The sequence below is a fragment of the Drosophila innubila genome, chromosome X (genome assembly GCF_004354385.1).
Source record: "Drosophila innubila isolate TH190305 chromosome X, UK_Dinn_1.0, whole genome shotgun sequence".
Taxonomy (NCBI): Eukaryota; Metazoa; Arthropoda; class Insecta; order Diptera; family Drosophilidae; genus Drosophila; species Drosophila innubila.
Genome location: NC_047626.1, coordinates 13,372,964 through 13,393,334, shown reverse-complemented (window position 1 = coordinate 13,393,334; position 20,371 = coordinate 13,372,964). Strand labels below are relative to the sequence as shown.

The 20,371-nt window shown below is 36.2% G+C and overlaps 2 protein-coding genes across 4 annotated transcripts; one reads left to right on the top strand and one right to left on the bottom strand.

Annotated features, from left to right (window-relative positions):
• Positions 1–585: 585 nt before the first annotated feature.
• LOC117794237 (sorting nexin-27) lies at positions 586–17,623 on the bottom strand. Of its 2 annotated transcripts, none has more exons than XM_034634812.1 (5): positions 17,299–17,623; positions 3,011–3,196; positions 2,113–2,948; positions 1,373–1,551; positions 586–1,289 (listed from the first exon to the last, which is right to left on the bottom strand). In XM_034634812.1, the coding sequence occupies exons 1-5, from the start codon at positions 17,532–17,534 to the stop codon at positions 1,221–1,223; spliced, it is 1,506 nt and encodes a 501-aa protein (XP_034490703.1). In that variant the 5' UTR covers positions 17,535–17,623; the 3' UTR covers positions 586–1,220. The 2 variants fall into 2 exon arrangements, with proteins under 2 accessions (XP_034490703.1, XP_034490704.1); XM_034634813.1 differs by lacking the exon at positions 17,299–17,623 and adding an exon at positions 3,277–3,347.
• LOC117794238 lies at positions 11,740–14,513 on the top strand. Of its 2 annotated transcripts, none has more exons than XM_034634814.1 (2): positions 11,740–12,660; positions 13,630–14,513. In XM_034634814.1, the coding sequence occupies exons 1-2, from the start codon at positions 11,745–11,747 to the stop codon at positions 14,082–14,084; spliced, it is 1,371 nt and encodes a 456-aa protein (XP_034490705.1). In that variant the 5' UTR covers positions 11,740–11,744; the 3' UTR covers positions 14,085–14,513. The 2 variants fall into 2 exon arrangements, with proteins under 2 accessions (XP_034490705.1, XP_034490708.1); XM_034634817.1 differs by having other exon boundaries at positions 11,740–12,666; positions 13,630–13,768.
• Positions 17,624–20,371: the final 2,748 nt, after the last annotated feature.

Below are 20,371 nucleotides of genomic sequence, written 5' to 3'. Positions count from 1 at the left end.
TTACTTAACTCTCTTGCACACTTGCTTACACAGACACACACACACACAAACTTACGCATACACACAGACACACCATTTCTTAGGTCAATTTGCATATTGTTTCTTTTACTTCGGTTGAGTAACTTTATATTTATATAAACTGCTCATAAATGTTACTATCATTTTCTATTAGAAAATTAGAATGAGTACATAATTTCAACATGTTTATCGATTTACAAATCATATGTCTATATATCATATGTCTATATATAAATATATGTTCATCTAAATATTAAGATCTATTAAAATTGACTTTTTACATTTTAGCAGTAGTTTTGCTTTTTGGATGTATACACGCAAAAAAAAAAACGAAAAAAATTACTAATTATTAATGATTTTTGCTAATTGCTTACAATATACATATGTGTATGTGTTTATTAAAGTTATTTGTTATTACTATATTATGTGATCTTTTGTTCTTTAATTATTTGTTTTTAATGAGAATCGTCGCTGCTTTTAATTTGCATCATTTAATAAATTGATGCTTTGTTGTGTCGCCTTGTGGTTTTCTAAGTGAATCTATGTGATGGTGATGTATGTTTTTTAGTGGTATTTCGTTCATTTTCTAACACTAACCGCTATTTTTATGCCTTAGTGCTAAAGTGCTGAAATATTTGAAACATTTTGTTGCCGCTGTTAACATTAGTTTTTGTGTTGTGGCTCTTGAAGCTGTTGTTGTTGTTGTTCTTGTGGATGTTGTTGCTAATGAACCCAAGCACGTCTATATATAATCAATAGCTTGAAATTTGCATCATTTACAAGTAAATATATTTTACAATATACATAAGATACTTAATTGGTATCATAGATTTCATCATTCAAGGGGCATGACCTTAAGCTAAGTGGAGTGGCCTACTCAATAGGTCTCCCTAAATTAAAGCTGAAAATAAAACCTTCAGCTGCCTGCTTACTCCACAATTTACACACCACACACCAATTGTAATCCAATAAAGTTTCACAAGCAACAGAATTTTGGGTACCAAAAAAAAAAAAAAATAATATATAAATAAAAACAAATGAGAATATGGTAAAGGGTATGCAAGTGAGTGTGTGTGTGAGTATGTGTGGGAAAGTGTGTGTATGACTAAGACTGCCTTGGAGTAGCCGGCTGTGATGATGTGGATCTTGAGATGATTGGGTTCCTTTATAGATCGCTGGATGAGCCTGTTGCAAGACGCCGCTTAATCGCCGCTGTCCTCCCACTTGCGCTCCTCCATGATGCGATCAAAGCAGTCCGCAAGGAATGCGTGCTAAATGGGTAAAACAATTACAATAATATTATTAATTAATATAAACCATTATTTGATGTATTTAATTTAAAAGTTTTATTTACATATGGCGTATAGACTTTGACCCAACGTGCTGGCTTATCTGGACGATTGTACTGAAAGCAAAATGACATAGATTCCTCGTCGCTCTCCGATCGTGTTATGCTGTCCCAGGTCAGCTCAACCATTTGAGCCTCCAGCGAGCCATCCTCACGACATGCATGCAGCCGAAAGCTCTTCATTCCTGCAATTGCAATTAAAATTGTGATATTTATTAGCAAGAATAGTAGACATTTAAAATAGCTAAACACTACATATAACTTGTTAATTAATTGCCCAAATATCAATTTTATTTGCGAATAGTTTATTCAATTTCAGCCGTTGAAATATTCAAATTAAATTAAGCGTTTATTTTTCATGTTTTTTTAAGACTTTTTTATTTGAAAAAAAAACTATTTCCTTCTCATTCTTTTCTGTTATTACTTACTTAGATCTGAAACCCCATAATATTCCCATGGTCATGTTTGTCTCGCTTGGATATCAGATATCTTGTGTAGAGGTTTTTTCTGAGATGTAATTCTTAGAAAATGGCTTTTCGTTATTAATTTACAATTTATTTAAGTACAATGTACTTATGCAAACGAGTTTGTTTAAGTATCTCTTCAGTTACAAGAAACTTATATAGCTTTAATCCCACTTAAATCCGAAAATAAATTTCTCTGATAATCTCTATACTCATAGCACTTTATCGTTAATTATTCTAAAGTTGAACGGTACACTTCGGGCGCTGCATTTGGTTACTTACCCACGGCGGGTACAACATGACCCTCCTTGCGACTATCACAGGAGCAGTGTGGAAATACGACGTCGCCATAGCCGGGCAGTGTGCGGGCCAGTGCTAAATAATCGTTGGCCTTTTTAGCGTCTTGCAGTGCCTTCAGCTCATAGAGTCTGCCATCGGCGCGAATGTTGCCACGATTGACCTCATCGACTGCCTGATAGAATATAAAGCGGGCCGCCTGCTCGCCTTCGGGCAGCGTTAGCTCCTTGCCAACGGAGAAGAGCCAGCGACGTACACAGAGACATGTCGATGAGGCGGTACTGTAATTCTGCACATAGAGCTGATGTGGTATCTCATGTGGCTGCAATTTTCGCTCAAAATTGTACTCAACTATCTCAAAGAGATAGAAATATTGTTGCGTATAGGCGGTGAGATTGGCGCGCTGCACCAGAATCTCCCATACGACCTGAGCATTTGATGACTTCTTCACGGAGACACTTGTCACCTCGTGATCGGGCAGCATGACCTTAATATCCACCGGCGATGCGGATATATCATCTTCGGTATCCGTTAAGAAATCCTGCACAGCATCGCTTTCGGCAATGACTCGCACCGCGCACACCTTCTCCAAATATTGCTCGAGGCCACGGCGGCGTGTGTCCAGCTGTTGTTCGCTCAACTGAAATGGCCATTTGCCGGGCAGCTTGGGGAAGGTGAAGCCACTGAATTCCTTGCGCAGCATCGAATGCAAATTGGCAAACTCGCGATATCTGCGCGAACACAACTGTCGTCCGGCCATGTGAATATTGAAGACAATGTATCGTTCACCATTCCGATTCACGATGCTGTAGTCGGGTATGCTGAAAGAGAGATGGCAAGGATTAGGTTTGCGGTTTTTTGAAAGCATTTTAAAACCACTCACCTGATGGGTAATGAACGCTTGTCGGAGTAATCAATGTAGGAGTAGCCACTTTGATCCTCCTGCGGCTCCAGTCTATCGGCCTCCTGCTGTGTCACGGATATAACCGTTAGGGTTAAGCAATCGCCACCAGATTTGATCAGATCCACCACCTGCTTGTGTGTGGCACCTTCCACGCTAACGCCATTGCTGCAAGTATAGAGAACAGAGCAAATTATTACACCTTTAACGATATGCAATTAATCAGTTTTAGTTGCATCCACACAAACCGCAGACAGCGACGCTCATAGGCACTAAGCTGTGCAAACTGAACGCCATGGAATGGCAACATATTTGGCGGCCTTCAGGAAAATTCAAAATAAAATTGCAACCAAGTTGAAGTTGGAGTCAACTCGATTGTCAAACGCCAATTGCGGAGCTGCTGTCACAGCCGGATCATTTAAACAATCAAAATAAGACCAAAGACAGAAGGAGAGAGAGAGCAAATGAGAGCAGTGTCAGAGAGAGAGAGGAAGAGCTTGTACTTGTCGCTGCATTTAATTAATCGCCTGAGCACTTTGTGGCACTTATCAAAGCACTGATAAGAGACGCCAACTGCAGCTCAAGTTCCAGACAGACGCGATTCGGGTCAAGTTGAATTTGCTTTGTGATAAACACAAGTTGTTGAACTGATCCATGGAGCAGCTACTTGACAGCAACTGTGTGACAATTAGTGATGTTAAAACGACTTCCAACTATTTACTTCCGATGCTATTTCTTGCGATGAATCAAGTTAAGTAAATCGATTATTCATGAATATTCACTCTATCACTGAAATCTTAAAAGCTAACAACTATACATATTTGTCTGTTGTATAAATAATTTCTAATAAGCATCAGCGAAACAAAGATTTTTATCATAAAGAAACCCAAGAATTATGAGCCACATTCCATTGTTTCAGATTCTTAAAATATGTATTTGAAAATCGATGAGTCGTTAGAATAGTTTGCTGATGAATCGACAATTCGATTATTTCATTGGCGATATTACTAGTGAAAATTTATTAAAAATCGTTGTGAGTAATTTTCGCAACTTGAAAGTTTTCTGAGTACTGACCATTTATTTAAATAAAAGTCCCAAAGCTGTCACTAAAATTGTGAGTGCTAAACTGCTGAAATGCACTCTGTACAAAAAAATGCAAATCATACTCTGTACATCCGAGTAAATCTTCGTGATTTATTATCAAAATATATATATATTTTTCATAAAAATATGTTCCTTAAATGAAAAAGAATTAAAAAAAAAATAGCAAAGCACCTTTTTAAAATACCAGAATAAAAATTATTCTTGCAACACTGATCTTAATTATTCAACGAGATAGTATTAAATCGACTATGAATATAAAAAGACGCCCATCGAATTAAATTTTATTGTTTCCTACCAATTTGCAAAAAATAAAAATATATCTAATGTCAAATCCCAAAACTCCACCAGCTCGACCAGTGACGTTAGCAATATAATTTACCGATTTTATCTGACAGTGCTGTAAAATCAATCTTAAATCCATGTCAAAATGCAAAACTCCGCTGATTCGCATTATGACAGCGACAAGAGACTAAGAATTAAAAGAAATGTAACTCAAACCACAAAGCTCCGATGATTCCCTTTGCTTTCAAATGTCAGAGCTTCAAGAATTTTCCAAAAATATGTTTTTATACCACAAGACCCCGCTCGTCCAAATAGTCAGACATTGTTCAATCATCAGTCGGCTAGTGATGTGACTAATGCAACTTGCCATTTCAAATTATCGTCGATAAAATTCAATGTCAGAGCACAAAGCACCGCTGATCCACATGGATCAATAAAAAACTATAGGAGCTTCAGGAATCGACCTAAAATCCACTATCCGACCAAAGGCACCGCTGATAAACAAATGAAATGACTTAAATTTGATTATTCTTATTTTATTTTGCAGAATTTAACCTACTTACATATGTACTTAGTTGTACCTACGTGTAAACATACAGACGTGTGCATAATTATAAAAACACCAGTCCCTAATATGGATGTTATTGAGAGAACGCTTCAATCGCCCAACAAAGTTACGAGGATCATAAAATATGGACTAATTAGGATAAATGTAGTAAAAATTTATTTAAGATATTATAATAATATAATATTTTAAAAACGTTATTGGGCAAATTATTTTGCATATTATAATTTCTATGCAACTCTTTATGGAGACAAATTCGGCACAATTCAAAATTTAACTTAGTTTTCCCTTTTGTGGTTTGTTTTTTTGGCTACTTTGAAACCGGAAAATTGTACGTGAAACTGCAATGGATGCCGGCTACTGATTGTTGTTGCCTGTCTTCTGTTGGCTTGCCCCATGTGGCAGTCGCCGCTGGTAAGCGTTGCACCCGTCGAGGTTTTTGGCTAGGCTAATTCTACATATTTCTTCTACCTTTTGTAGCACTCAATGTGTGTGTTTGTGTGTGTGAGTATGTGCGTCTTTCCGGTTTGACTTTTGCAACCGCAGCACAAATAAATAAATGACGCACGGGGACAACAACAGCGACGATAGCAACAACAATAATATGACTCAGAGCCAAGCATAACTAACATATATAATAAGTAACCTCACATGCATATGGAACAACAATAACACCAAATGCTACGTGTGCATTAGAGTTGTATCGAATCGTTAGGACTAAGATCTATTGAACTAATCCCTAAAGTGAACGAACAAACTAAAAATCCCTGATTGTAGGTCAGTTAGTTCAGTGAATAGATTCCAAAACAAATCGTTCAGTGAATAGATCCCAATACATTTCGTTGGTTGATTCGAATCCCATTACAGCTCGCTAGAGACACACTGTTGATAATATATATTAAAATTTGAATGAAATAAAAGTAAATTTATGGTTTTAATTAAATAAATATGAAATTCATAATTTTATCAAAAATCAGTAAAATGTTTGATAACGATATAAAAATTAAATCATAAATTAAATTCTGTCTCATATGGTAATTTGTTATAAACAAATAGAAACTTCTTTAAAATCCATATCAATACCATGGTAAAAACCCTGCGTCCCCTCAACAAACTCAGTTGAGATCTATTCACTAAACGAACTATATGGGATCTATTCACTGAACGAACAAACTACATGAAAGATTAGTTCATTCATAAAAAATTAAGCTACTGAACTAAATCCTTCAATTGAACTACGATGAACAACTCCAGTCGACAAGGTAGATACTTAAAAGAAACATAAATGAATTTTTTTTTATTTGAGCAAAGGCTCAAATCGAAACCTTGGGTTCAGTGTGTATATAAACCGGAAAACAAACCGAACCTAAATCCCAAGTCCAAAATCTTGGTGATTCGCAGCCTTGATTTAAAATTTATGACCCCAAGTCTCTAGCTTGATTTTGTGAAAACTTTTTTTTCATGTGTGGACATAAACTTGATCTGTGCGCACATTTAAGAAGTCTATATATTAAAATTGGTGCTTCAGCCCTTACCATCTATGGGATCCTGCTCTTTACAAACATAATATAACCTCGACCATTGTACGTACATTGTAATCATGTCTATATAGTCCCATTTCATGATCTTTTTAGTAGCTGTTTATTAAAAAAATCTAAAGGGGCAAGAGCCGACCTTCAACTGGAGTTAAAGATTAGGGCAAAGACAAAGAGACCATAGAAGAAACTAGTTCCAACTGATTCTAAATAAAAGCTAGCAAACAGTGTGGCTATTTATTTGATTTGTGTATGCTTACGCATATGTACAATATATTAATAAATATTTATACAAATTTGCAAACATAAATAAATTTGAAAATAAAAATAAAAATATGAATTATTGCAGTTATTGTTCCTCTTTTTATATACAGTGATCGCAAAGTGGATTATTGTTTTAAGCACCAATAAAATTAATATTGAATCATCAGAACCCAACCAATATGCATAAAATCATATACACGTAAAAAAAATGACTGAGTTACAGGATACCTGTTAAAACGCCTTTACTATTATTTGACTTTTATTTGTTACCTCGATTATTTTCCATGCGTTGTTGCTCATTTGTTGCTTAGCATGCCCACAATTTGCATTCCATTACCCCCCACCCAGCCACCCCACCCCTACATCACCCACAACTCGCTCTTAGTCCAAGTCTACTGATAAAATCAACAAAAGTTGTTTACACACGCAAAACACACACTAGCACATATCAAATACATTGATCGTTAAGAGAGTAAGAGAGCAAAGGGATTAAATCTAGTCAAATGACGTTTCTCTTTTAATAAAATGCTCTCTTTGGGATCGATTGGGAAAAGAGTAATGAGTAATAAAGAGAGTCGATCGAACAAAACTATTGATGACGGGATATCTAAGACACATGACAAGAAACGTAACATAAATCAATCAAATTAGCTCATTGTTGATAGAACGGGTTTTAGATATCATGAAATATGCAGTTACTACAGCCTGCATCTAGATAATGACAAAAATAGTTATACACAAATTATGTAACCTTGACTCTTAAAAAAGCTAAAAGTTCAATGTCGACTATAGGTATATTATCCAGAGATTTTAATTTATATTATATTATTATTATACTGAAATTTACATAAAAGTATGATTAACGATTGTAATTTCATTATATCCAAGTGTTTACATAATTAGTTTTCATAATCCATTTGTCATTATTATGATTAAATATTTATTTTAGGGTTCATTGTCTGTGATGATTTAGTACTTGGAAATAATCCAAGGAAATCGAAAAACTGCTATTAAACACATAGGTATTTAAATTTGAAAAATATTTAAGCTATTCGAAAAAAAAAACAGCTGAAACACAATGTGTATTTGGTCATTGCATTAATTTTCAAATTCTTAAGAGCCGTAAAACGAAAACAGAAATACGTACTGACTTTATGTGATCTCAACTGGGATTAACCAGCTGCTTCTAAATTGTCCATCAGCCCCTCAAACTAATTCCAAATAACACAAACAACAAAGGCACATAAAAGAAATTGAGGGAAGGAAAATAACTGAGGCAAATTTATGTACGTTTACTTTCCCACAATGGGGGTCAGGCGAATTTTTCCGTTGAATGGTCTTAAATAAACAGCTACTTGCTGTACATATACTATATGTTATATATGTGATATTATAAACACATATATTCATTAATTGGTTCCTATAACCTGCTAAAGAGAACTGGTTCGGGTTATGTACTAAGCTAGTTCACAAGCGAGTGAGATAGCTGGATGATAATACCTATATCTAAATAAATTGAAAAACATATTTTTTATTAAATTGAAAAGAGAGACCAAACATAACTACTTATAATTCTCAACAGAATAAGCACAAATTATCAATTTAAACACTGTGGGCTACACTTAAGGCTTTGACATGTTTAATTTGGTGTAACATGTAGTTTAAGTCTATTCTTTGCATTGTTTGATGTTGTGGCATGTGTCTATTTCTGGATTATCCATAACAAAGCCAAATCTACACCGAAAACACAGACGAAACTGAAACTGAAACAGAGACAGAAACCTCATCGGCTTAGCTTAGTCCACTGGTCGAACCAAACCGACACCACCCAAACCAACCCAAACATTGAGTGACGCAAATCTATTGATTAATCTGGGGCATATGCCGCAAAGCAACATGAACAACGAGAGCATTAATAACAAGACCAACAGCAGAACATGGACACAAAAGTAAAACTAAAATTAAATTAAAACATGTTAGATAACAAAGCTGACTTCTGCTTGACCCATTAAATAGTCTCTTCAACAACTCTATATTTAAAACCAAGAAATAACACTGTAACCGGTATCGGAATTTTTAACCGACACTAACCGTTTAATTTTTAGTACCGGAACTGAAACCGTAACTGAAATTATGTCTCTTTCAAGAACCTAAAACCGAACTGCTTGTACCGGTACGGTTGTGGTAAAGTTGCTAAGTCAAAGAGTTGACAAATTTTCAACTGTCATAACTTGAAGAAAACTGACCCGATTTTCAATCGGAATGCCATTTTGATCATGATTCGGCCTATTAATTCAGTCTGTATTCAAATTTTGTACATTTAGAAAATTTATTTATTTTCGACCAAGATTCGATTTTGATGCTAAGGGTCCCCACTTTGAAATTTTGAAAGTTCAAAATTTTAAATCTCAAGTTTTAACTTTCAATCAACTCCTTATATAGTAATTAGTATAAAACAACACTTTAAACTTGATTCTGAGGACTTTCATTTTTTTGTAAAAAATCATGTCAAAATATAAATATTTTGACTTGTAAAGTTGCTAGGTCAGCAACTTGAGCAACTTCGAACTTTCATAACTTTAGCAAAACTTTACCGATATTCAAGCGGAATATCATTTTGATCATGGTTTGGCCCCTATATTTATTCTGTATTCAAATTTTTTCATTTAGAAAATTGTATTATTTTTCGACTATTGAAGCCATGGTTCTATGTTGATGGTAAGGGTCCCCCCTTTAAAATTTTAAAAATTCAAAATTTTTAATCTCAAGTTTTTACTTATAATCAACTCCTTATATCGTAATTAGTATAAAACGAAACTTTAAACTTGATTTTTGTAAAAATCAAGTTAAAATTAAGAAATATTTTGACTTGTAAAGTTGCTAGGTCAGAGGCTTGAGTTGTTGACTGAAAAAGAACCTTTTACCGAAATAGTTGTTTCGGAACGTACCGGAACCGAAACCGTAACCTTTATTGGTATCGGTTTGATTCTATGTTTAAAACTGTGCTAAGTGATTGACATTTAATCAGTGATGTTAATTCAATCTAAGCATCGAGTTTAAAATTCGATTCTATCTATCGACTTTAGAAGGTTCATTGCTGAGGGAGGTAAATACATAAGTAGTATGCAGTTTTCTGTTTATTTTAAAGTAATTTTCAAGGGCGCCAAGGTTACTTCGACACATGCTTTACCTTTTTCGAAAAATGTACCGAATTAGACCCAATAGAACACATTAATCTAGGAAGAATTAACTAGGCGACTCTTAAATAGTTGATATGGATCAATGAATCAATCAGTAGAGCAAGAAGTGAATCTTTTTCAATAACCATAAATATCATTGCAATATGTTGCATACTTTATGGCGGATGTGAGCTACCCTTTGAGAGAACTATAGGTTTTTTTATTTGCTGTGGTCGTTTGCTTTGTTCAATGCTATTATTGCTGTTGCTCTTGAGGCGCTGCGACAGCAAAAAAGTTAAAGCATTGTAGTTGTTGCTGTTGTTATTCTTCCCATTTGGCTAGCATTGTTGTCGTAAATGTTTTAACGAGCCGCACGTCGAACAACAAGAAATTGAAATGAAAATAGTTCATAATCCTCATTGATTGCATCGCAGCCCTCCCCCAGATTCCAAAAACAACAATACAATGTTAAGTGGCAAGTGCAGCCAGCAACAATAAAATAACGTGCAACCTCAAGAAGACGCCACACTACACAACAAGCTAAAACAAACGCACTCAAGTTTCCGTATTCATATAGTGTGCAGAGTAGTTTTCAAATTTTCTTAGTTTCTATCGATTTCGAAGGCAATCAGAAGAAATTAAAGAAAAAGAATTTCTCCACAGCTGTTAAAGATGGTTGAAAAACGGTTGAATGCAACTTTTTTGTTTTTAATTAATTTTAAAAAATCTAAGAAATTATTGTTACTAAAGTGGATCGAAAGGAACCTTGAAGTATAAGGATTGTACTTATTTAGCATTTAAGTTTATCACCATAAATTTGAACAATTTTTTATTAAAGCTTAATATGGTTACGATTATACAATAAATTTAAAAAAAAATTTTTTAATGAAGTTTTAAGCCAAATAAAAAGAAACACTAACAACGGTAATGGCATAATTTCTTTTGTTCTTATTTATAAAAAAAAAATGTGATTGATCCAAAGATTTCCTTCAATGATAAATCCTTCTTTTGGTGCGGAATTCAAATTTTACCCGAAATATGGAAAAAAACAAAAAAAAAATGTAGTCGCTAAAGACGTGATATACACGTACTTTATATGACCTCCATATAATCATTTTTTAATAAAAATATATTATTTACAAAAAAAAACCTTTTTGTAGGGTATCTCACAACTATTTGTCAAAAAAAAAACCATCTAGAGGTCGACAATTGCTAAGTATTTTAGAATATTTTACTTAAAATGACGGTCAAGAAAGTTTTTAGTACATAAATTATCTGTTTAGTTTAATATATAATATTTTATTTTCAGTAAGAATTAAGGGAAAAAGTAGAATACAAATTTGTGTTTTTTTTCGATTATAGAACATACCAGTTTTTGAGGTTCCAGTACATTTAATATTCAGGGGTGCCACAGTAATCAAACCAACCGAAAATCTCCCAAAAATGTATGGAGATTTGGGAGATTTTCGGTTGGTTTCGTTTTTTGTGGCACCCCTGTATATCTTTGATGTTTTGAAATGACAGAGGGTTGTACATATAGGTATATCGGGACGATCAAGTAGATAGCAGTGGCATACAAAAGTCAGCCAAACAAAGGAACTTGAACAGTAGTGGCAACTGGTCAATTTTGGACACGCTACTTGAGTGGGTGTCTAATCTAATCGTAATCGTAATCGTAATCGTAATCGTTTGGTTTATAATTAAGCCAAATCGCAACAGTTCTTTGTCTAGCCAGAAGTAAGCAATGACTCGAGGTGGACAGTTGGACAGTCGACAAGATGAGAGCAATGAGGCCACTGGTAGTCGGGATAACGCTACTGATGATGCAGTTGCTCCTGGTGTGCAATGGATTGGAATGCTATGCCTGCGATTCGGCTGAGGATGTTGAGTGTGCCACACGTCCCGGTCAGCAGCTGGAAGTGGAGGAGTGTTTGGTGGCAAACGATGTGTGTGTCACCTCAATCACAGCAGGCCTAACGCGACGCGGCTGCTTAAGGCGCCTCTATCCGAATGGCTACTGTGCCGAACCCTGCGATCGCTGCAGCACGAGTCTCTGCAACCGTCACGTCTTTCCTGTGGATCGTCTGCGTTGCTATCAGTGCACCGGTGCGCAGTGCATCGATGTCAGTAATAGGCCTCAAATGCTATTGCCGTGTCCATTCTATCATGCCGAGGATCGTTGCTACACAAACATCTTGCACTTGAGTAACACACAACGAGGTTGCGAGCACACGAATCTGCCCACAGGTTGTCCACATGTGTGCCTCAAGTGCAACTACAATGGCTGCAATGCGGAGCTCACCGTTAGCGAAAGCCGCTGCCTCCAGTGCACCCACAATCGCCTCTCGCCCAATCCCGACTGTCAGCGCGAGCAACAGCCGGATCAGGAGTCGGATAAGTGTGCCCTGAACAATGCAACTGTGACGCAGTGCATCAACAAGGTGATGTTCGGTCATCGGGAGCGATGTTACACGCATCGAAACAATCAAACGGATGTCCTGCAGCGTGGCTGCTCCACCACAATGGGATTCTTTCCCACCGGCGATCTGTCCGAGTGCTATGGCGACAATTGCAATTCCCAGTGCCAGGACATTGTCTGTGCCACATGCAACTCCACCAGCGATGCCAATTGTCGTCGTGGTCATGCCCTCAATAGCAAACCATGCGCCCCCAGCACTGTTGCCTGTTACTCCTGCGAACAAGGTTAGGGTGAGTCAGGGAAACGGGTACACACTGAGCGTGGGAGACACTGTTCCCAAAAGTGAATGATTCAACTCTTTTTTAAAGAAGGTGAAAGTTCAATTGTTGTCAAGACAAATACTGATTAGTTAAATAAACAAATATCCTCAGCCCAATCTTGAACCTCATTTGTGAAATATTCATTTCGGAATACGCTTCATTACAGACGTGAGCAAAATAATAAGAACAGCATAATCATAATAATAATAATCATTTATTAATATATTAATATGTTAAATGAGCTTTTAAAATTCGTTTTAATTCCTAATATGTCCATATTTTAGAGCGTGTTCCATTTAAAAATTGGAATATAATTTTGCTATAAAAAAAAACCGTTCGATATTTTTCAAAGCTTGAACATTTATTGGAAAGGTTGGTTCATGTCATTTATTTATGAAAAACAATTTTTTGAATGGACCACCCTTTATAAGAACTGATAGCTTACAAATTTTGTGTTCGAAAATTTAGAGCAAAGAGAGAAATCGATGTAACATTGATTCTTACACACTTGGACACATATATTTAATTTGAAGAAGCTTCACCATTATACCCGATCCTTTTGATTTATATGGATTTTATATATAGAAAAGCCTTCTGAAAGTGACATATTTTTCATATTTTTTCTCTTTACTTGCCTTTTATTTTACGCATTTTATGGTAGCTTCTTCAGTCGTTCATTTAATAACATCAAAATTCAGAGGTGTTCTTATTATTTTGCACACGTCTGTTATTTAAAAATACCCAGTCTGCTTAGTCATCTATTCACTTTTTGGAAAATAGAGATAAATTGAATACACTTTGTCATGTACCAGCTCCAAAAATAAATCGTTGCTCATAATAAACATAAAACTCCAGTTCACGACATGGTTAGGAGTAGCTAACTTTATGCAATCACATACGAGCTTATTTTAGCATAATGTGGACTTCTTTCAGATACGCTGCTACGTCGTGGCTGTGCCGATGCGGATTTCCTGCCCGGTGCCGGAGAGGCATGTCAGCTGTGCCGCAGCGGCGACACGTGCAATCGTTGGTCCGTGCGCAGCTGCTACCGTTGCAATTCCCAGGAGCACGGCGATGATTGTGCGGAAATGCTTCATCCTGCTGGCATGACAGTGAGCAACTGCACCCACCCAACGGAGTTGTGTGTCAGCACCGTAATCAGTCGACTGCAATTGGTCCACACGGTGCGTGGCTGTGCCAGCGAAGTGCCCGAATGCACCTCCAATGATCCCTACTGTGTGCGCTGCAACGGCAGCCTCTGCAATGTGGCACCCACCTTGTGGGCCACTCAGCATGCCCAACAACACCTCCAACTGGCGGGAGAGGCCACGCCCCCCCACCGTCGCTGGCCACAAGCGCTGCTCGAATATCTATGGCCCAATCCGTAAGCGATTAGCAACTGCAGAGCAAGCAGTGCACAGTGGTCGATCTTATATGAAGTCGGCAGATGAAAATATTTCTAGTAGAGATATCACAGCTTCATAAAATTAATATAATTAATAATTCATAAAACAATCAAGTCACACCATAACTTGTTCGTATAACCATAGTTGCATTTAAAATATATATATGTAATAAAATAAGAAAAATTAATTTAACCAGCGGATCAGTCGATCGCACTCGACAGTGGGATACCCTGTGCCTGGGCTCTTAGATGCCGCGTTCGGCTATAATATACGCGAGGATTCATTTCCTGTTCCTTTAATAGATAGTGACGACTATCTTGGTTGCAAGCTATTTTGGCCTATGGAATCAAACAAAAAGCAACTCTTTGAATGCATTTAGATGAATAAACAATAAACAAAACAAAAATGTAATGCAACAAGCTCAAACCTCATTTCGCATCTCCACACTCCCCTTAAAAACAAAAATAATAATTCTGATAAGACTACGTCCGCACTGGCGGAGGATGTGGAGCGATAATTGTGGTTTTTTGGTTTGTCAGTTGCCAACCGGCACAAAAACGCCCCTCGAAAGAGAGAGATAGGGAACTACGGTAGACAGTCACCAGCAGGGCTGACAGAATAAGGGCTGCAAGTAACAAGGAACTAGAGACACACGTCTCAGGTTTATTAAGAACACATTTTCGAATTTGAGCCACCATTTTAATGTTAATAATTTTGTTATTTTGTTTAAAAATGTATACCCCCGTTAACTACTAGTTTAATGTACATTTTGTTTTTAAATATACATTTGTTGAGAATTGTGCAGGTTACAAATATGTATGCAATTTGTCAATAATGGAAAAACATGTAAAAACGTAGAAAAATATACATAAAATATGTGAAGTAAATAGAATATAATTCTAACATAAAGCCATCAGTTTTTTTAATATTCATTGCAATAGAAATTAATTAAATCGTTGAACCAGTTTAAAGTTAAAAAGCCCCGCTTTAAATTAATTAAATCGCAGATTTATACTAGTTCGCAATAAACTATGTAGTTGTCAATCGATTCACAGGTTTATGTGAATTTGTAAAAAAGTGTTTCACATAATTAGAAACATTTTAGAACATACAGTAAATAAAGTTAGATATGTAATTCATGCATGTAATAATGTGAGGGAGTAACGAGTAAAATGATATGCTTGAATAGAAGCTACCGTGTATTAAAGTTATTATAATATAATAACGTTGCAGTGCAGTGGAAAGCATCTCTTTAATCTGATTCACTTGATATGATCGAATAATTAATTATTTAAATATTAGTTTGAATACCAGTTCTAGTTTAGTTAGTAAGCATACTGTACGTATGTTAATACTATTGATGTAAAAATACATTGAAATATTGACAACTCGATTTTCGCGACAGCGATTATTGAGTACTTAGACTCGATGATTTTTTTGACGATCGATTTTCATGAAAAATCGACAACTCACTAAGGTTTGTTTATCGTCGTATTTAAGTAAAGTCGTTTGTTGGTTTAATTTTTGATGATCGTCCGTAATAAATGACCTACAAAAATGCCAAGGTTTGAAGCAGGTATTTAAACTATACAAGAAAATTAATACACTATTTTTTTTGTCAATTTTCTATATTTATATAAATTTCAAAGTTTGGATTTACATCACTTGTACATAATGATATTAATTTTATTATGTACACAGAGAAGCTTTTGGAGTTGATTTTAAATATGAACTGGTTCAATTGCTTGAAGTGACCAAAGAATCACAAAAGCTCAAGCGTTAAATGAGGCGAAATTATAATTATGTATTTAAATGTAAATACCTATCTATCTTATTTGTGAGTTTGTTTCCGTTTTACAATTGCTTTGTCTGCTCATGCTTCGCCAAATTGTAACTGTTGTTGTTGTTCATAATCAAATGATGGGCTCTATAAAACAACAACAACAACAACAACAACAAACGGCCAGCATGCCCAGAGAATAATGCACTCAACGAAAATGTGCGAAAAATGTACATAGGTAAAATTACGTTAGCAAGTTTCTGGCGTGAAAGATGGAGAGGTAGCGGAAGGGCGTGAGGGGGCGTCGTGTCTGTGTGTAGAAAAGTCCACATATGTATGTACATAGGTGTGTGTGTGTGTGTGGGGGGAGGGGGAGGTGACTTTGGTCGCTTCGTTTGCTGCCGATGATAATTAAGTTGTTAGTCGAAACTGTTACTAACATTTATAATTGAATTTGTGAGCAGGTTTACGTTGTGCGGTTTTCAGTTTTCAGTTTTCGCTTTTCATTTTCCAGCTACAATGGAAGCCCAGAAAAGGTTATCACTGCATTGGCGAGCGCAAAACTCAATTACGTTCAACGTGTTATGATTGATAGCTTAGCTTGTTAGCTTAGCTTAGAGGGGAAATTACATATTTGATAACACAAAATGTGTAAAAGATGCAAACAAAACTTAGACAATGAGTAAAGTGAAAAGAGCGACAAGCGAAGAGCAAAGAGCGGACAGCAAAGGAGAAAGAGATTGTGCGAGAGAATAATAAAAAAGCAAACGCGTGTCATTTGTACGATTGCATTTTTGATGGGAAGGGGGCGCTAGGTGTGGGGGGGGCATTTTAATTAGCTTGCTTCGTATGCATGTGTGTGTGCGAGTGCATGTATGCATGTGTGTCTGTGTGAATAGGTGCTCAAATACAAGAAAAGTGTACATGTGAATGTGGCCAAAACAATGGCATAAACATTACGCCATAACAACAACAACAACGACAACAACAAGAATGACAAGAAATTTAAGCTGTTTCAAACTGTTACCAGCTATCACGGCAAAGTTCAGTAACAACCCTCTCTTACTCTCTCTGTCACTCTTTTATAGTAAGTTACACACACACACACACACATGCATACTTAGGCAAGCAAACAAACACACATACAAAAGTAACATAACGTTATTGATTCCAGGACTCATTCTGAACACACAACTCGGTTTAAGCTACTTTTCCATTTCGAGTGGAGTCGTTCAGTGGGTGGGTTACCCTCTTCGCTTTTCTTACTCTCTCTCTCTCTCTGTCACACAGTGTCTCTTGAGCGGGACAGGGCGGGGCATGACAAGCAGGTCAAATACGAATGCCGCGTAAAAAGGAGAAGCTATGATGACACTACTACGTGTATGTAGTATTGGTATTTGTATTTCATTTACTTACACCTCGAGTATGCGATCGCCTTTTTTGATGCCCGCCTTCTCGGCGGCGCCGTTCTCCAGCACAGCGCTGACATGCTGCAGGGGGGCGTATAGTTCGCCATTGATGGATCGCAATTGACCGCCCTCGGACACCTGTCCGCGAACATTGAAGCCGAAGCCAGTTTCCGTCTTATAGATGGTAACGACGCGCGGTCCATTCGCGGCAGTGATGGTGTTGCTGCCGTTGTTCTCGCTCATTGCTGCGCCGCCGGTTCGCGTCGCGTCGCGTCCGCTCAAAGAGCACACTTACACACACACACACACACGAGTGCACACTCAGGCACACACACACGCTGGCACAGACACGACACCACTACTGCTGCTGCTGTTGTTGTTATTGCTGCTGCTGCTGTTATTTTACACAATTTTGCTGCGGCTGTTGCTGTTGTACATTTGCGTAACTTTTGTATTTTTGCAACTTCTTTTTACACTCAAACATTCGCGCTCACATACACACAACGTAACCGAAACATGAATATAAATACTAATACACATACACATACAGGCAGACTGAGACTAAGACGGTCAGTGGCAGAGGTAGAGGCGGTGGACAGGCGGCGGCAGCCCCAAAGCAGCCACTTTTACTTTCCGCAAACCACAAACTCTTGAAACTCTCAGCAACTCCAGATACGGAATTGAATCACACTTCGCTTGATAAGTTACTTATGTGATTTGTTATGGTAATGGATATGTTTTGCATTTCGTTAACGTTAATATCAAACAATATGCGTACCGCACATTAATTTTGCATATTGTTTCTGCTCTTCTTAATTCACTTTTGCTTTTGCCTTTGCCTTTGCCACTCACCCAACAACTGCTGCTAGGCGCTTGTGTTGGGTTTGTCCATTAGGTGAATGATTAATGAACTGAACTGAACTGAACTGAAACGAAATGAACTGATCAAATGAGCTCCTGCTTCCTGGTCGTTCACATCTGGATCGCTCACAATTGAACAGCAATTTTGTGTTTTCGACAACAGTGTGGCAACGCTGATTCCAAACAGCAAAAGGATTTTCATATAACACTTTATGAATATATAAAAATAAATTAATAGACGCATTTTAAGGGTATTGTGGAAATAATTTTAAACTTCTAAGTAATTATTAACTAAATCAAAAATAATCTACCACATCAACACTAATGCGCCAGTTATCGATTACAATCAGCTCGGCGGTTCGTTTTCTTTAGGTCCATAGTAAATTTCACCAGTGGTCTCAATGTTTGGCGTTTTATCCGGACACTTTCAATTGTATGGGATGGGTTCTTTAAAGGCTATTTGCTTAGTGGCGTTAGCTACCGATTTTTATTAAATTGTTGCGACAATATTTGAGAATTTAATTTTTATTTGTTTGCTTTACAGCATCTAAATCAATTTATTCCCATGTCAACAATTAATACGAGCAACTTTAATAACACAATCAAAACCAATGATCCGGCAGCACTGCCAAAACCGCCGGTTTATTTATGTATATTTATATTTATAGGAAGATATATGAACCTACTACAATGAGCGGTTGTAGCAATAACCCCAAATTCAGTTACTAACTTAAAAAAGGCTGGAAATGGATTTATTTTCAAAAACTCTTTTAATGAATCAATTCAATTCGGCTCTTCAGCATCTAATGGAAATTAAGATAAAGAATCATTGAATCAATTCAAATGTACATAAAATTTACCAGATATATTATACATATTTGATAATACACATATAGGAAAACTTTTGCTTTATGTGTGTGTCGTCGTACTCTAGGCAAAATTGTAGTAATCCTACAAAAATATTCAATAAATATATAAGAAATAGTTTACAGGGCTTAGTGTGCATAGTATTGAAAATTCTAAAATATTTATGATAGACAATTTCTATTTAACTGTGCACTGTAAATTTAAACAAGATTCTCTTTAGAACGAATTATTTTAACTTATGCTGAGAATGTTGTTATGTAAAATTCTGTATATACTAATGTATACTAGGCACTTGGAAAATGTTACTTCTCAATTGAAGTCACCAGGATATAATAAACAATAAACAAATATCTAGAAATGTAAAGGGCAATGATTTTAATGAGTCGGGGGGAAAAGAGGGGACTGTGCGTACACAGGGGCACATTCATAGCATATATTTTGGCGCCTTTGACACGGCGCCATTGCCTCTAATGGGGCGTGGCAGCCGTGGTAGGCGCGCTTTTAAACTTTACGCTTGCGTTGGATTGCTTGGGACAAAAGATAACAATTAATAAAACAAAATTTGAGATAAAAAATAGAAAAAAATCACTTTCACACACAGAAAAGAAGGAAAATGGCACACCAAAGAGAATTTGTATCAATGCATTTTCTTTTATTTAACTCGCAGCTAAAAATTAGAGCTGCTCTTACTTGTTGTTGTTATTTTAGGTGTCTTGGGTCTTGCTTATGAATTTATTAAATATATTATATTTAAATAATTAAATGTCCTTAAATCAACAAAATTGGCGAGCTTAGACACGAAGCAACTGGTCTCAAGATTCTTCCTACAAGACACACACACATGCTCACATACAGGCAGACAAACACTTACAAACACACACACACACACATACAGAGAGAGACACAAATTGGCGTACATACATGTATATACATTATAACGTCATATCGCTGGCTCCCTATGTACAATATGCTGAATAAAAATTGAGAAAAAGTAAACTTCTTGATAACAAACTTTTCATCTTTTTATATAAATATATATATATATATATGTATATGCATGATTATGTGTTTAAATGTATGATTTTTCTTGGTGTTATACGCATGTATGTTCATTTTTTGTTCTTAAAATTTTAAATACAAATGAATACATCTAACAGTTAAGAGGAAATCACGTAATTATCTTAAGTATAATAGCAATTATACAAAAAAAAAATGAAAAAACGATTTACCTGCAACAAATATATGTACATATTAGTTACAGTTCAGATTGATTGTTTTTCATTTAGCTAAATTAAAAATTGAAGATTACTTAAAATCGAAGCCAATATTTTTGTATGATAATAAAATCCTAG

Excerpts from the sequence above, each read along its gene's own strand:
- LOC117794238 (XM_034634814.1), top strand. The coding sequence starts at position 11,745 with ATGAGGCCACTGGTAGTCGGGATAACGCTACTGATGATGCAGTTGCTC. Across the intron at positions 12,661-13,629 it reads CTGTTACTCCTGCGAACAAG|ATACGCTGCTACGTCGTGGC; the intron begins GTTAGGGTGAGT and ends GACTTCTTTCAG.
- LOC117794237 (XM_034634812.1), bottom strand. The coding sequence starts at position 17,534 with ATGAGCGAGAACAACGGCAGCAACACCATCACTGCCGCGAATGGACCG. Across the intron at positions 1,552-2,112 it reads TCATGTTGTACCCGCCGTGG|GAATGAAGAGCTTTCGGCTG; the intron begins GTAAGTAACCAA and ends TTGCAATTGCAG. Across the intron at positions 1,290-1,372 it reads TCAAAGTCTATACGCCATAT|CACGCATTCCTTGCGGACTG; the intron begins GTAAATAAAACT and ends TTACCCATTTAG.